Source organism: Miniopterus natalensis, chromosome 1 (genome assembly GCF_054644295.1).
Source record: "Miniopterus natalensis isolate mMinNat1 chromosome 1, mMinNat1.hap1, whole genome shotgun sequence".
NCBI lineage: Eukaryota > Metazoa > Chordata > Mammalia > Chiroptera > Miniopteridae > Miniopterus > Miniopterus natalensis.
Genome location: NC_142081.1, coordinates 11158650 through 11174693, shown reverse-complemented (window position 1 = coordinate 11174693; position 16044 = coordinate 11158650). Strand labels below are relative to the sequence as shown.

At 40.4% G+C, this 16044-nt stretch overlaps 1 protein-coding gene across 3 annotated transcripts in view; it reads left to right on the top strand.

The window, feature by feature from the left end:
* Window positions 1-1320: 1320 nt before the first annotated feature.
* The window catches only part of TTC8 (tetratricopeptide repeat domain 8), a 37023-nt gene continuing 22299 nt past the window's right edge, over window positions 1321-16044 (top strand). Inside the window, exons 1-5 of one of the 3 annotated variants that reach the window (XM_016210102.2) lie at window positions 1321-1508; window positions 14048-14168; window positions 14545-14608; window positions 14717-14876; window positions 15092-15181. In XM_016210102.2, the coding sequence (XP_016065588.2) occupies window positions 1395-1508; window positions 14048-14168; window positions 14545-14608; window positions 14717-14876; window positions 15092-15181 (549 nt within the window). In that variant the 5' untranslated portion in view covers window positions 1321-1394. Of the gene's footprint in view, window positions 1509-9250; window positions 11869-12687; window positions 12749-14047; window positions 14169-14544; window positions 14609-14716; window positions 14877-15091; window positions 15182-16044 lie in introns of those variants that run through there. The other 2 variants (XM_087818652.1, XM_016210103.2) reach the window with 2 other exon arrangements.

The window sequence follows — 16044 nt, the reverse complement described above, 5'->3', positions numbered from 1 at the left end:
AAAAATCGGACACCCCAAAACAATAAGCTGCTGCATTAGAACCGGTTACATTTCTAGAAGCACTCCCAGGGCAAAGCAATGGATTAACTTTAATAAACACAATTGTAATAATCATAATCCTGACAATTGCCTCCAAGACGCAAAAAAATTCAAGAAAACTGCTAGTAGAGGAGGAAAAACACACACACACAACTACTCACAACCTATTTATCAGAAAGATAGGTTTAATTTTGACATCTATGAAATATATAGATATCTGGATTAAATATGTCTGCATTATGGGAGGAAGTTATTCAGTATTCAGATAATTTTCCCTCTCTTGCCTCTCCCACAGTGGTAGGAAGGAGGCAAAGGAAAAAGATCCCCTGGTCTTCCATAATGAAGCCTATCCAAATTTAGCCTAGTCACACTTGTGTTTTCATTGCCATTGAAGATATTTGTCCTGTGTGTAAATCTCTAGAGGAAGGTAAGAATTGTGCCTGAAGAAATTACTCTGCACAAGTAAACATTTGACAAACAGCAAGTGCTTGGAGAGTGTGTTTCAAAAGCTCGTTTTTAATTTTTTGCTCACATTATCTTGTTTGGTAAAAACGGATAATTTATAATCCAGAATCCCTATGCAGCATCAAATTAACAAATAGTAATAACGGCCTGTAGGAACACAGATGACAGCCCAGATCCCTAACTCCATGCGACTTTAGGTATTAAAAATTTCTCTTTTCTCAGCCTCTCTCAGTTTCTCATCTGTAAAAATGAATAGATTGGACTAAGAAATCGCCAGTGCCCCTTTCAATTCGGACTTTGAGATTTGGTGAGGATTTTGAAAAACAGACTGGAGAGTTTTAGGATTTAGGTAGGGCTTTGGGTTCTAATGGGCAGGGTGGTATTGAAAAGCTGTTCGCATGCTTGTGTTTCTAGAGTCGAAGGGTAATTGATAGCGGTAAAAATACGTGGAGGAGGAAGAGGAGGACAGTAGTCCGCTGGAGGGTCAGCTCCGGGGACTTTTCTGGGACAAGCAGAGTAAGGGGAGCGTTCGGCTGCTAGGCAACCTCGCCTCCTCTTGGGTGGTGGAGGACCCCAGTTAGAGGTGTCTAAATCACTGCCTCTTAATTTAGTCAGGGTGCCTTCTCGAAATTAATGACATATGTAGCCTTTGAAAGTACACATTTTCTTGCACCACGCTTTGGCAAGCCCTAGCTTATGGGCAAGCCCACAGCGGAGTTCTGTTCGCGGTGGTTTTTTTTCTTTTTCCTGTTCTCAGGCGCGATGCGGGCTCCTCCCTGACTAGGCCCCGGGCGCCGCGCGTTGCTGGGCAGAGCTGGACGCCGCCGGCTCCTCGGTCCCCGCCCTCCCTGGGCTGGGCCCTGGTCCTTCGCGGGCGGCCCTCTGCAGCCATGGGCCCGGAGATGGAACCGCTGCTCCTGGCCTGGAGCTATTTTAGACGTAGGAAGTTCCAGCTCTGCGCCGACCTGTGCACGCAGGTGCTGGAGAAGTCCCCTTATGACCAGGTACCTGCCCGACCCCACCAGCCCTGAGGATCCTGGCGACGAGGCGGAGGGCTCTGGGGGATGCCCAGGCCCCGGGCGGGGACTCCGGGGAGGAAGGCCCAGGGCGAGGTTGACAGTGTGGTCAGCACCCGCGCCTGGAGCGAGGCCCCTGGAGCCGTGGCTGGCGGGTGCCTGGCCGCTGCCGACCCGGAGGGACCCACGATTGCTGTGCCTTGACCTTCCCCTCCCCAAACTTCGGCGGCCTCTTTACTTCATGTGTCCCCGAAAGGAACATTTAAAACCCTGACTTTTACTTACATACGGATGGGCTCCTAAGCTCGCTGCATGTGCCTTGTTAATTTCTGAAACAGTTATATATAAACTTAAAGATCTGTAACTTCCCACCTCCTGTTGAAATAGCTGCCTTTTTTTTCTTTTCTTTTGGATCAAATGTGTGAGCCTCCCACTTCATCTTAAACTGTTATTCAAGAGTGAGGAGCCTTTGATTTGGGGGCATGAGTGCAACTTGAGGCAAGTAAGGCAAGTTAGAGGGATCTAGGAGGGGGAAAGATGCATTTATTATTAGGAGAGAGAGATGGGGAGAAAATGTCCCCCTAAAAGAAGAAATGGTGGCATTGGTTAAAAGAGATCTTAACTAAACTACAGTAATAACTTAACTTCTCTTAAATAAAATGTAATATTAAATGAAGCGAGTGAAAAGGTCATACACTATGCACCGGAGAGGTAAGGTTTGATTGACAGGTAGATCCTGGAAGAGGCAAAAAGGAGGAAAAGGGAAAATAGGAGCTGACCTGTGACAGTTTGTCAGTGCTTCTAGTAAATGCAAAATATACTTCTTGTTTCCCAGCTTTTCCTCTGTTAGAAAAAAAAAAAAAAAAAATGAGAGGAGATGCATAAGCAGAGGCATGAGTGTGAACACCGTTCCTAGACTCTGCCTTAGGTCCCAGCAAATGGATGAATGACAGCCTGTTGAGGTGAAGGTTTTGGCCTTCAAACAGGTAGTACATCTCCCCAAGAACAATCCGTGTTAGTGGAATGCTAACCTAGGTTCTGTTTGTGTCAGTTAATAGGGCTGTATTCCTGTAGACAAGCATTTTTTCCAAGTGTGTGTTTTGGGACAGTAGTACAACAGATGCTGTTCAAAAAATTTTCCATGATCAAATAGGGGAATCATGACAAAATATTGACCCATTTACATTTGTTCTACAAAAATTAGTTACAGACGTGTGATGTACCAGACATTGTTCTAGGCCCGGTGGTTTTCAAGAACTTTACCTGCTGTTTCCATTTTTCCATTGAGTTAGGGTAGTTTCCATTCTGTGTTCCAGAGAACACCAATCCCAAGAGCTGCTCAGTGGAAGTTTTCTCAAGTGCATTTGGGAAATGTGTATTCCCTTCTCAGAGATTCATACTAAAGGCTCTGAGAAGTTCTGAAGGAAAGGAACTTAATTTTGCCTAATTATTATTAATCTAATAGTTCTGAAACTTATTTGACCACTGATTCCTTTTTTTGGCAGCCAGCAAGGGTCAGATATCTTTGTTGTTATTATCCTAGGGAGATGTTGTCATGTTGGGAAATGTTATAGACAGAGTTGCAGTGTTCTTATTGATGGTTAAGACCCTATAATCTTAGTGACATATAATCATAGTGACATTCAGTACTGCACCTATGAATTCAGATTCAGTTTGTGTTAGGCATTGCAGTCAGGACTTTATATGTGTTCAATTCAGTGACCTTTTATTGAGTGTTTACTACTTGCCAGGCATAAGTTCTATAAATTGTGTGTATTTCTGTTTAGAATAACCTTGCAAAGTAGGTAACAAAAGTAATAGCTAACATTTATTGAGTACTTACTCTGTGTCAGGCTTGGTTCAGAGGGTTTTATATGTTATCTCATTTAATCCTCAGCTATTTTAGGAAGTTGGTTCTGTTTCCCCAATTTTACAAATTGGGCACACTGAGGCACAAGGTGATGTAATTTGTCCAAAGTTACAAAGCTGGTAAGCCCATTCCCTTTGTCTGTACTATGCTGCTGCTTTGGCATTTCTATAGCCGAATTTTTCAAAACTGTGTGTTTTTTAACTTTTTCCAGTCAATTTCCCCATCTTTTGTGCCTTTTTCAAGATTTTTGCTAAGTAGTAAAGAATTTTGACATATCAGTATACTTCAATTAAAGGCTCTGAGAAGTCCTGATTCGGAAGGAAATCTGCCCATCTTTTATTAAGCCAGTATTCTGAAACTTATTTGACCATTGGTTCCTTTTCTGGGGGACAGGTACAAATGTCTCCCTTGTTATCCTGAGAGATGTTGTCGCTTTGGGAAATGCATATGCAAAGCAGCGGTGTTTTTATGAATGGTTAAGAAGGGGTCATAGAGGAGATCTTGACTCCTTTCCTTTTACCTAGGAAGAACAGGATAAAAAAATTAAGTACTTTGTTTAAAATCTCCCCAATTAGCAGCTAACCAAGGCAAGATATTGGATGTTTTTATTTGGCTTCTTATACAGCTCCAATTAGGCCTTACTGGCCCTCTTGCAAGATTAAAACTTGTAACAAGGTATGTTTGGTGGAACTGTGATTTTGATAATGATAACGAAGAAAAAAAAGGACACAGGTTCATACTGAGAAATATTGCTGTTGTCATTGGTTAACCATTACACATGGTTAAGATCATTATGGCAATAGGTCTTGTTAGGTCCTGGCCTATTCCATTGGCCTATTTGTTGTGGATTTGAAATACATCATAATTTGATACATGATTAATTTTTAATACCATAGATTTTAAAAAAATAACATTAAAAAAATCTATTCTTTATTACTGTTTTATTTTTATGAACAGGAGTTGATATGTTTGGCTCCTACAAATGTCAGAGTAGGCCTAGGAGAATCAGTATCAGATCCAGGAGAAATTGCTCTTCTTTTTATATATACATATATAAAAGGGAGTAATGCAGAATGGTCTTCCGCACACCCATCTGACCTAGAGGAAAAGGTTGCTTACAGCTCCTGTCGGTCATCCTGATTAGTTGCTTAATCTGATTATTGTTCTTTGTGTTCCATATGTCAGATTCATGGCTTGAAACCCAGTCCTGATATTTTAGCTCCTTTACAATTAAACAGTTTGTAAAACAGGGAAGTTTTTTTAGGTACTGGGTTTTTTTAATGACAATGGGGTAGATTTCTTATAGATTTCCAAATTATTAAAATTAGCGATCTGGAACTGGGAATATTAGCTGTACATCAGAATGGGGTTATTCACACCCCCAGTCTCCGCTTGTAATGAGAGATGTTCCAGAGAGGAAGGGTTAATATTGTAAATGGTTTGAAGGTGGAAAAAAGGCTAAAAGCCACTGGCCTAGATGAAAGATAGGAAATCAGGGCTCCTCAATGAGTTAGTTATCTGTTAGTAGTTGGTTGAGACAACGATCTGGTGATCCAAGCCCCAAACCATCTTTCTGTATGATTATCTAATTTATTTCCTCTTTGGGGCCATGGAGACTTCTCCACACTTAATCTTCTGATTCTGTACCCTGTGGAGCAGTTCATTTTGTGATTTTCATATTCCTGCTGAATTATATGGATTATATTCCCGCTTGGTGATTTGGTCACTAAATCTCCCTAATCGCGTGGAATCCATCCATTTCTTTGTTCTCTTACATTTTCCCCCTTCCTGTTATTGTTAAATTCTGAATAGTATTCAGAAGAGCAGATTCATTAGCCAGAGTGAGTATTGGTGGCAATTAGGAATTCACATTCAGAATTATCTGGAGATTTAATTCCCTGAAGTAATAGCAACAACCTGAGAGAAAGCCTTACCATAGGGAGGAAAGGAGGATACAATCTGCAGTGAACTGATGTTGATGCTAATGAGTGTTTGCTGGCTCTAGGCGGTGCCACTCTGCTCTCTATGTCCTCTTGCTCACTTTGAAGGAGATCCAAAGGGAAGTTTTAATTTGATGTGCCTAACTGGGGGTTCCTTCCGAGTTCTGAAAAGGGAAGTAATAGAGGGTTTGGTGCTCTTCCGTTCATTGTGTAAATGTTTTTATAGAGAAATTTTTCATGATTGATAACTCCTGTCGAAGGTGCTACCCCCTTATACTTCATTAACAATAATACTATATATGAAGGAATTCCAAAAACTATTAAATTTTCTTAAAAGTGCAAGCTTTTATGCTATAAAGTGGTCACTATTACACCAGTGTGAGAGGAGGACTAGGCAGGGAGGTTGCACGACTTGCTCAAGGTCATGCAGCTAAGTGGCTCCCTGAAGGTCAAGCCCAGGTCTCTGGCCCTAGGGCTAGGCCTGGTGCTTTCTGCTCAACTGTGTGGATATCCATGGAAATAACTTGCTAGTCCAAGTGAACCTAACTTGTGTTTCCCTGTAGGCGTGGATTAATCGAAATCACTAAACTATAATTGAGAGAGACCCAAAGATGTAAGTCTCAGTGATTTTTGAAACGTTTGGCCTCACCTCTAAATGACAACATCCCGAGTCCTTTCTGTCCTGGACCTGCTGCTCCTGGTGGGCCTCCAGACCAGCCTGCCTGGCCTCGGTCTCCCCACGCCCTGCAGTAGTCTGCTTTCCAGCCTCGCTGTGACCTCACATTCTCAGCAGAGCACAAGCGGTTGACCAAGAGTGTTCAGGTTCAGAGATTGCCCGTCCACCTTGACCTCAGAGTTTTCTCATCTGTAAAATGGGGGTGACAATGTACCTTCCTCCAAGGGTGGTTGGGAGGGTCAAGTTCCTTAATTCAGGGTAAGTGATCAAAAGTGTTAGTTGCTGTTGTCTTTATATAGCTGGAGATATTTCCACCTGGGATTTGTGTTTTTCTGAAAGGATTGTTTATAATCTGGAAGGCATCTGTGAGAAAAGTGTCCAGTAAAATCGATGCTAAAACAATGTTGAATATAGTTCATAGATCATTGGCATTCAGTAATTTCCAGAATAATCTCTCTCCCTTTTCTCTGACTTCCTTCTCTCTCACGTGTGCTTCTCCCCCTCCATCTAAGTCATCTGTAACTGGTCCATAACTTGAGTGTAGCATTTAACATATTCTATTGTAATTCACTGGGTTACGTGCTTTCCCCCCCATAGAACGTTTTTGGGACCTAGCAGAGCGCCAGGGATGCCGGGAGAATGGTGTGGATTCCCGTGCTCCCTGTCTGAGCGCCAGGGATGCCGGGAGAATGGTGTGGATTCCCGCATTCCCTGTCTGAGCGCCAGGGATGCCGGGAGAATGGTGTGGATTCCCGCGCTCCCTGTCTGAGCGCCAGGGATGCCGGGAGAATGGTGTGGATTTCATGTGCTCCCTGTCTGAGCGCCAGGGATGCCGGGAGAATGGTGTGGATTTCATGTGCTCCCTGTCTGAGCGCCAGGGATGCCGGGAGAATGGTGTAGATTCCCACGCTCCCTGTCTGAGCGCCAGGGATGCCGGGAGAATGGTGTGGATTCCCGCGCTCCCGCCCCTCGAGGTCTTGTCTCCATCTTTCATTCACACACCCTCACCTGCCTCGCCTCATCTCAGCTTTTTCCCACGTGCCTCTTACCTGTATGGAAAATGGGAAACGCGTTTCCGAGGGACGGGAGCGTGAGACCCCGCGCGCAGAACTCCATCAGAGAGCGGAGCCCGGCGCTGGAGGCTGGCCCGCTGCTTTCATTTCCGCCCCTGGGGGATCTCCCCGCCCCCGCGGAGTAACAAGCGTCTCCTTTAGCTGTTCTCCTTTTCATGCATTGTCTACAGTCACCTCTAGTAAACTTTCCCCCTTTCTCTGTGGAACTTGGCCTCGCCTGCACTTTGCCCTTCGGCCCCGCCTCATTATTTCCAGCTCGTTTTTGTCTCCGAGATGCCCGGGCAGGAGCGAGCCCTGCTCTGCGGAACCGCGAGCGAACTGCGTGACCCGAGTTGTTCCATCTGCACGTGGAGAGCACACTTACCTGCCTCTCCGAGGCTGCCGCGAGTCTCAGATGAGGTCGTGGGTCAACCGACGACATACAAAGAAGCCGAGGAAAGAACCGAGGGTTTACTTCTGTCGTCTCGTCTCCTGCATCAGCGTGTCTCTGAGTGTGGCCCTGGGAGATCTGTGCTGCTCTAGGTCCTTCTCGTGAGAGCCGCCAGGTGCCCGTCCTTAGCTGCTGCTTTGTGTTTGGTTCAGCTGGTTGACAAACACTCTCCAAAGCCCACCCTCCAGGGCCCCACTTCCTAGACTTGCTCTGCGCGTGCCAAGCTAAAGGAATTGCTTATCCTTGCGCGGGGACCAGATGGTTTACACATTGCCTGCACACAAATGATTCTTAAAGAAGTATTTAGGGTATTCTTTTTGGATTGCAAAGCTGTAGAAAGCAAGGCAAGCAAAGGCCTTTATTCTTCTTCTTCCTTTCCTATTTCTGTTTCTTAGTAGATTCCTCAATAAAAACACGCTCAGGTAGTCAACAGAGGCCGCTGAATGTAGACATGTAAGGGCAGATGTTTTATAAATAACTTTGTTATAAGTCATGATTTTTTTTTTTTTTAACCATTGGATTTCTATTTAATTTGGACAGGAAAAAAATCTGAATTATCAGCACCTGGCACTAATATATATTACACAGTCTATAAAAATTTCTCAGAGCACATTACAGTCAGAATCAATTTCTTATCTTCAGCCACTAATCCCATTATATTTATGTGAAATGGGGTTTATAGTAGGTAGATTTTCCTTCTCCTCCCTAAGTGATTAAAGTCTGATGTTTTAACCACCATGAACTTATTTTGAATATAAAGTAATGTTTCCTTGGTACAGTTGTCACATTACTTTTAATTTGGGGGGATTTTGTGTCTTCATTACACAGACAGTTAAGATATCTTCTCTGTGCTCTAAATGAGGTTAGAGTAATTAGAATTTTCTGATCATAGAGAATTTAGTACCCTTCAGAGTATATTAGTTTTACAGAACTCCTGAGAGCACTTGTGGAGAAAAATTAAAGTTAATATTTTGATTTTTATTGAGTGAGTTTGAGTTCATCTACAAATACTTGGTTAGTCATTAAGACTTTTTATTTTAGAAACTATATTTCTTAAAAATGTTTACTACCTTCTTAATGCTCCCCAGGAACCAGCTCCTGAATTGCCAGTATCTCAGGTAAAGGCTTAGCTGCAACCTTTAGTTTAGAGAATACTTGAATTATTATTGCTTAGTTGTTGCTATAGATTAGAAAATTTGCTGCATAGCTACCTGTCGTATTATAAAATTAGCCAAATCTACCAGGCATCCTGTACCTTCTTATCTAAACTATTATATTTCTAATGCTTTTGTGTCTGTGGACAAGTCGCCTTGCAGAACTCATGTAGTCTATTTATTAAGCCCTGAAGCTTAAATAGAAATAACCAGTATTGACCAGAAGGATGAGAAAAATAAAGGAAGCAAGGGGAGCCAGGGGCTTAGAAAGGGAGCAAGGAGTTGGCAGAGCCACAGGAGCCTGAGAAGACTGTGATGGACAGGGCATGTCTTGAGTAGAGTAGCCCAACTCTGCTTCAGAAGGTCTCGGTTGTGGACTGAGGTGCTTGTCACAGTAAAGAAGAAGGGGAGGGACACAGGCCAGACAGCCACCTCTACCAAGTCAACGTGGTTAGAAGTAGGAGGTGGTCAGAGAGACCTGTTAACTGGGTAAGACACAGTGAATGAGAGAGAGAGGAGGTCTCTTAGGGGAACGCCTGACCAGTGAAGCTTTTAGCCCAAGTGGGTTTCCGGTAAGTCTGAGAATATGGAGAAGGGAGGAAAGAGCTGTAAATCAGAGCTTAAATATTGCCAGGCGTTTGCCCTGCCAATTGAGAGAGAATTTTAAGTGTTTTTTAGGTAAATAAGCTATTTGAACCTCATATGGGGTTCATATGAATAATCACCAAACCCTTTAGAAGAAAGCAATATATAAAGTCTTATAGAGGCTTGAGAGTATTAAGCAAACACTGTAAATAGGTTAGAATGCAGTACTCTATTCTTTGAAAGTATGCCATTTGTCTTTGAAATGTTTATAACCATGATTTCCAAATTGATAGATGGTACAAAAGTTTTTTGCATAATATGTACAAGTCATTTAAGAAGGACCTAAACTATAAATAGGGTAAGTAGTGTGCATTTTGTTTTCAGTGATTTTGGAAGATTTTGATTAAAATTAAAACCACTAATTTGCATTGTTGGTATGGCTTTAAAACTGTAAATGGCATTTGAAAGTTTCAAAAGAGCACAGGGACTTCATGAAAGACTTGTCCTTAGTATTTCCTTCCTGTTATGTTACCATAGACTTAATTATCCAGTGGTTAGTGAGCTGAAAGACTGAAAAGGGAACAAGGCTGACTGGATTCTTTTGAGCTCACTATTTATACTTTTGCCTCTTCTTTTGCACATTTTACAACTTAAAAATAAATTCAATATTTTGTGCCTAAGTTTTCATTTTCATAAACTAGGCAGTGTCAAATATTACTGATTCTTATGATTTCAAAATTGGGTTAGACGGACTGTTCTTAATAATAACCTAGCAAAATTGTTTCTTACATGCTTTTAATTACTGGCCTTGCATTTCTATATTAAGAGAAACAGAACAATTTAGACATGTTTCCCTCAGTCAGTATAATTTTTACCTTTTCAAATGTTTATTTTTATAACTAAAATTGGATTAACCTCAGACAGTAGAACAAGTCAATATTTTCCTGATAATTAGCGGGTAGATATTTGCCTCCAGAATAATGACCTGTAGTCTAACTCTGTAGGTGAACGAGATGGGATTATGTTTCAAAGATAAAAAAGGGCTTAATCATGTGGTGACCACTCGTTTAGATTGGGAGAATCTATGCTTTTTTCTTTAAAAGAAGTTTCTAAGCATCTATTATTTTTGTGGATTTCACAGTACTTCCAACCTCTAGGTATTCAAATTATTTACATAAATTGCATGACCCTGTCATTTTTCAACAAGTTAAACATATCTGATAAAGCTAATTTATACTTTTATTCAGATTCAAGGGGCCATTTGGGATCACAGATTGTGCTTTACTATGCATTTTATTTTAATCACTGATTAGTTTTGATTAAAAAAAAAAAAATTAAACAGGCAGAGGATTTTAGAGCTGTAAAACATACATGGCTTTTTTCCAAAATAAAATTTTTAATTTTTTTTAAAGCCAAAGCCCCATCTGCTGTTTTTTATTAAAATCTCAAGACTTGTTCACATTGCCAAGAGCAGTACTTTGAATACAATCTGATGTTTAATCCAGCAGTGATATGTGATTTTCAAGGTCATTTTTTGTTGGGATAGAAGGAAAGTCAGGAAGATTAATATTCTCAAATGCTGATGAAATTTAAAATTTAATAATGGTTTAAGTAGATTTTTACAGAGCTTTAAATACCAAAAATTCACATCATTACTTCTGCTTCTTAAAAATTGGGTTTTAGAAATTGAAACTAATATAGCTCTATTTACATTTTTTAAAAAGTGAATTCTTATGGAATAAAAATTTTAAAATGTACTTATTTGGCTTCTGAAGTATTTATTTATTTGGTCAGGGAGGGGATAGTGGATTTACTTTCTTATGTTTTGTTTAGCCTAATATATTAAAAAAGTGCACCTCCTTAATATTTGAGAGGTTAGTAGAAAGATAAATGTCAAGAAGCGTGATGGTTTGGACTATGAGATAAAGTCTGGACATAAGAATAATTTAAAAATATGTGCATGGATAATTAATACCCAACTATACAAATGATACTATAATATTAAAAACTTGACTTTTAGAAAGTCCACTTAACAAGAACTCTAAATCATGGTTGTGAAGTTTCATTAGCTCCTCATCACCAGGATAAAAATTCATATACCTGACTGTGGCATACAGGGTCCATCATCCATTGGCTCCTGCATTTTTCTCCAGCTCCTTCTCTGATTGCTGCCCTGGCTCATCTTGATTCTTCAACTACACTCAACTCTCTTGGAGCCACCAAACTGGCCTGCTTCTGTTCCATTGTTTACTTTGCCTGGCACAAGCTTTCCAGTTTTGGCCATTGGGCCAAATGCTTCTATACTCTTCCCTCTACCCAAAGGCAGCTGGGTCCTTTCTCCTCCAAAATCTCCAACATTTTGTTATTACACTTTTCCCATAACACTGAAATTCTCATGTGCTAGAACTAGGACTGTGGCCTCCTTCTCTGTTTCCAGGACCTGGCAAGCAGTAGGCGCTCCTGAGTTAAATATGGGAATGAACCACTGGCTGGAGAGGAAGCCCACTTCCTGCTTTACTGTTCCAACAGAAAATGCTGCAGTCCTTCTTCCTGTCCACCAGAGGGTGCTGAGCAAAGAATGTCCCGAAAATAAAGCCATTCCATACTTGCAGGGCAGCAAGTATGTGGGGACTTACATCAAAATTACTTATTCTGTCTTTGAAGTTAAACCACTAGTCTAATCCAGTGATAACTCCCCTGACCCCTGAGAATAGCTGTATACATCTGGCAACTTTCCTGATGTTTTATGAGTGAAATCTCAGGTTGTTTCTACACTTTCCTGGTTCCCATAGTTAGATGCAGTTACAATTGGAATTGATTTTTTTTTTCAAATTAGTTTTTTGGTTCCATATTATGCTCATTCAATTGAATTAAATTTATGCATAACATTTGAAACATTTTCTTCTAACTTATCTGATAAGAATCCAGTAAACCTCATCCAGAAAAGTACAAGTCAAAAAAACCAATCTCCTAACAAATGCTATTTCACCTTAGGATCCAAATATAGCATGAAGATAGTCTTCTTTATTCCCATTAAAATGAAAACATAAATATTTTGTTTACAAAATTTTTTTAAATATTTGCATTCCAGCTACTTTAGCCCACAAGGCGATCTCTACTTTCTAATTCCTATAAAACTATTGTCCATGCCACACACTTGCACTGCTTTGCCTTGCCATTTATTCCAGTAGGTGATGTGTTCAGGGAAATTAGGATCCAAGTTTTATTCTCATGTTTCCTTCTCAGAACCTAGCCCAATGCTCTATTTAGGAGGTACTTAACAGATGTGGACTGACTGAATGCAACTCGGGTTCCTTATGTGAGGACATTTTGGACCTTTGTAGCTCTCATGTACAGCGGCACCTCGGTTTTCGAATGTAATCCATTCTGGAAGACCGTTCGAGTTCTGAAATGTTAGATAACTGAGGGATCAACAGCCGACAGCTAGGCCTCAGGATCTTGCCCTGAGAGGAAGCCGGGTGGCATGTTCGACTTCTGAGGTGGGTTTATAAACCGAAATGTTCATCAACGGAGACGTTGGAAAACCGAGGTAGCACTATTCCACTCTCAGTCCCTTTGCCTTCCGTCAGCAGGCTTCACAGCCAGATCCCTAGTACTGTGAGCTCTAAGCCCGCCCTACGTTTCCCTTGCTGCTGCGTATTCTAGACTATACTCAGTTCTATCTGCTGCTTCAAGACTTGCCTTCTCCCCATATTGTCCCCAGGACACCAAGCTTTGTTGTTCTCTGCTTCCATTCTGTAGTGAAGCAGAAAGGTAAACATTTCTGATAAAGTAGTTTTAACTGTTTAACAAGATATTTAATTGTGTACCCTTTTACATCTAATTCCTCAAGCTAAAACATGGTAAGATATTTTTCCAGATTCCTTAATTACATTTGTCTTTCCCCCTCCACTTTCTAGCAGGTTTTCTACTGCTAGATCACAAAGCAACCAAGATTGTGTTGATTAGTTATTGGGAATTGGGAGAAATGGATCTTAGTTATTTCAACATTTTTGGAATACCTATTGTATACAAAAACCATAAGTGTTACAGAAAATTAAAAAGTGAACCAGGTAAAAAAGCTTGTGTTCTCTGGAAGGGAGGGCTAACCTACGCCCAAATAATTATAGTGTTTGTCAAATATGGTAAGTACATAATAATAGAAGTACAGTGGTACCTTGGTTTTCGAATATCTCCGTGGACGAGCATTTCAGTTTATGAATGCTGCACATCCAGAAGGAAATGCTTTGGTTTTTGAACACGCCTGGGAAGTCAAATATGCCACCTGGCTTCCGCTGAGGGCAAGATCCCGAGGCCTAGCTGTCAGCTGTTGATCCCTCGGTTTTCGAACGTTTCAGAACTTGAACAGTGTTCCAGAATGGAGTACATTTGAAAACCGAGGTACCACTGTATAAAAAGGATGCCCTGTTAGACAAGAGGGAAGTAGGGTTAGAGTTGAACTATCCGGGAAGTCATCGTGAAGGACTTGGCCCTTTATTATTCTAGTAAAATTTTCTCTAAAGGTCTTTTATTTATAAAAAGGTATGTTAGAAGACCACCGGGTAATTATCACACTTTTATTTATTAGGTAATTTACATATTGGTTGTTTCATGATAAATAATGACATTTCCTTCTTGTATTAGTTTCTTGACATAGCCCTTTAAATTAGTATAATACATTAAGTGGTAAACATGTTTAATAAAAAATTAGCTAATAATAAAAAATGGTGGGCTTCTATAGGATTTGCAGTACTTCCGATGCTGTTTAATATATGCTTTATTTTATCCATGCTTTTTAGGCAGCTTGGATTTTAAAAGCACGAGCACTAACTGAAATGGTGTACGTCGATGAAATTGATGTAGATCAGGAAGGAATTGCGGAAATGATACTGGATGAAAATGCTATTGCTCAAGTTCCACGTAAGTGTTGGTTTTTCAATTAATAAATGAACTGCCATTAGGAGGAGGAAATCTTGTGTTTACAAAATATGTAGTCAGGTACTGCACATTTTAAAAGTTCTTGAGGCACACCGGTTGAAAATCACTGCACTAAGCCTTTGCTAAGTGGGTTAATACCATCTACCTGATAGACTTAGTGTGAAGATTAACTATGATAATATAAGTCATGTGATAGATACCCAATAAATATTAGTCTCAAACACATTTTCCTAAAATATATCTCCTGTTAATTAATGTCTTTTTCACCAGGCCAGCACATTTCTGAAAAGTAGTTAGCTGACAGTTTTTACAATTTAATAAATAATATGTAAAGTGAGTCCACTGTCTCATCTCACAGGCCCTGGAACATCCTTGAAACTCCCTGGGACGAATCAGACAGGAGGGCCTAGTCCAGCTGTCAGGCATGTACTTACTTCTGCTTCATCCCTCTGCCACTGAATACTGTCCAGACTGTGAGAATCTTCCTTTACTAATCGTCTTTGTATTTTAACAATTTACAATCGTCACAGGCCAGTCACTCAAGCTGGAAGACCCATTACAGGTTTCATTCGACCCAGCACACAAAGTGGAAGGCCAGGCACTATGGAACAGGCCATTCGAGCCCCCAGAACCGCCTACACGGCTCGCCCTATCACCAGCTCGTCTGGAAGATTCGTCAGGCTGGGGACGGTGAGTTGTCAGCTGTGACACAGCCTCTACTGCCAAAGTAACATTATGTTAGACCATTTTCCACTATTGTTATAATGGAGAACTATATGGAAGATTTTTAAAGGTGATTCTTTTCACCTATGTTGCCTTTATAATTTTTATGCATAAATTTTAATTTGTGTTTCAAGGGAAAGTTTCCTATTTCTTTTTTTTACCATTTTTTTTTTTCTCCATAGGCGTCCATGCTTACAAGTCCTGATGGGCCTTTTATAAATTTATCTAGGCTGAATTTAACAAAATATGCCCAGAAACCTAAGTTGGCAAAGGTATGAACTTAAAATTATTTTATGTTATGAAGTAATGTTAGAAGTATTATCGTAATAACATTATAGGAAATGGATAAAAATTTGTGAAGGAAAGGCCGTGTTTTGATGGAAATGGACATGTTTAATCACTGTAATATGTAAAATTCCTCTTAGTCTGGAGCTAAGGAAAGTCACTCAGAAATAAAGTATATACAGCGTACCATTGTTATAGGAAATTCTTTTTTTCTGTATAAAGAACAGTGATTTACAGTAAGGAAAGCATGTATGCAGTGGCATCTTCAGGGAGTGAAGCTTAGAAGGTCATCTGTGTGTGTGTGTGTATTTTTTTTTCTTTCTTTTTCAGTGTGGCCGATTCTCAGAAAAATAATTTTCTATCCTTGAGGATTTTAGGACTGTCAAAAAGAAGATAAAAAACACGTACTCCTTCTAATTAGTAATTAATCAGGAATCTCAATAAGGATTACTCAAGCCAGACAGTGCCAAGCCAAGCACATTAGTAATTCTAACTACTCAAAGATTAAACGCTCCTTTAAATTAAGGAGGAAGGGAGAGAGGGAGGAAGGGAGGGAGGGAAAGAGTGAGAGAAAGGGTGTCTATGACCTTTCCAGTATAAAAAAGCTTGAAGGTGGAATTATTCAGCTGGGAGCCCTTATCTTCTGGAAACTGGTTTAAGCCTAGCTCAAGTTTTTACCTGTGATCTCTGTGAATTCTGTACAAGAGTCCTGAGCTTCTTCCTAATCTCAGTTCTAGTGGCATTTAACATATTTACTAAATATCAAAAACTAGGGAAAACTGAAATGGACACGAACCATACAGACTTGGAGTTTAAATCAGGAAAAGAAATGCTAGTAGGTAGAAAGGGA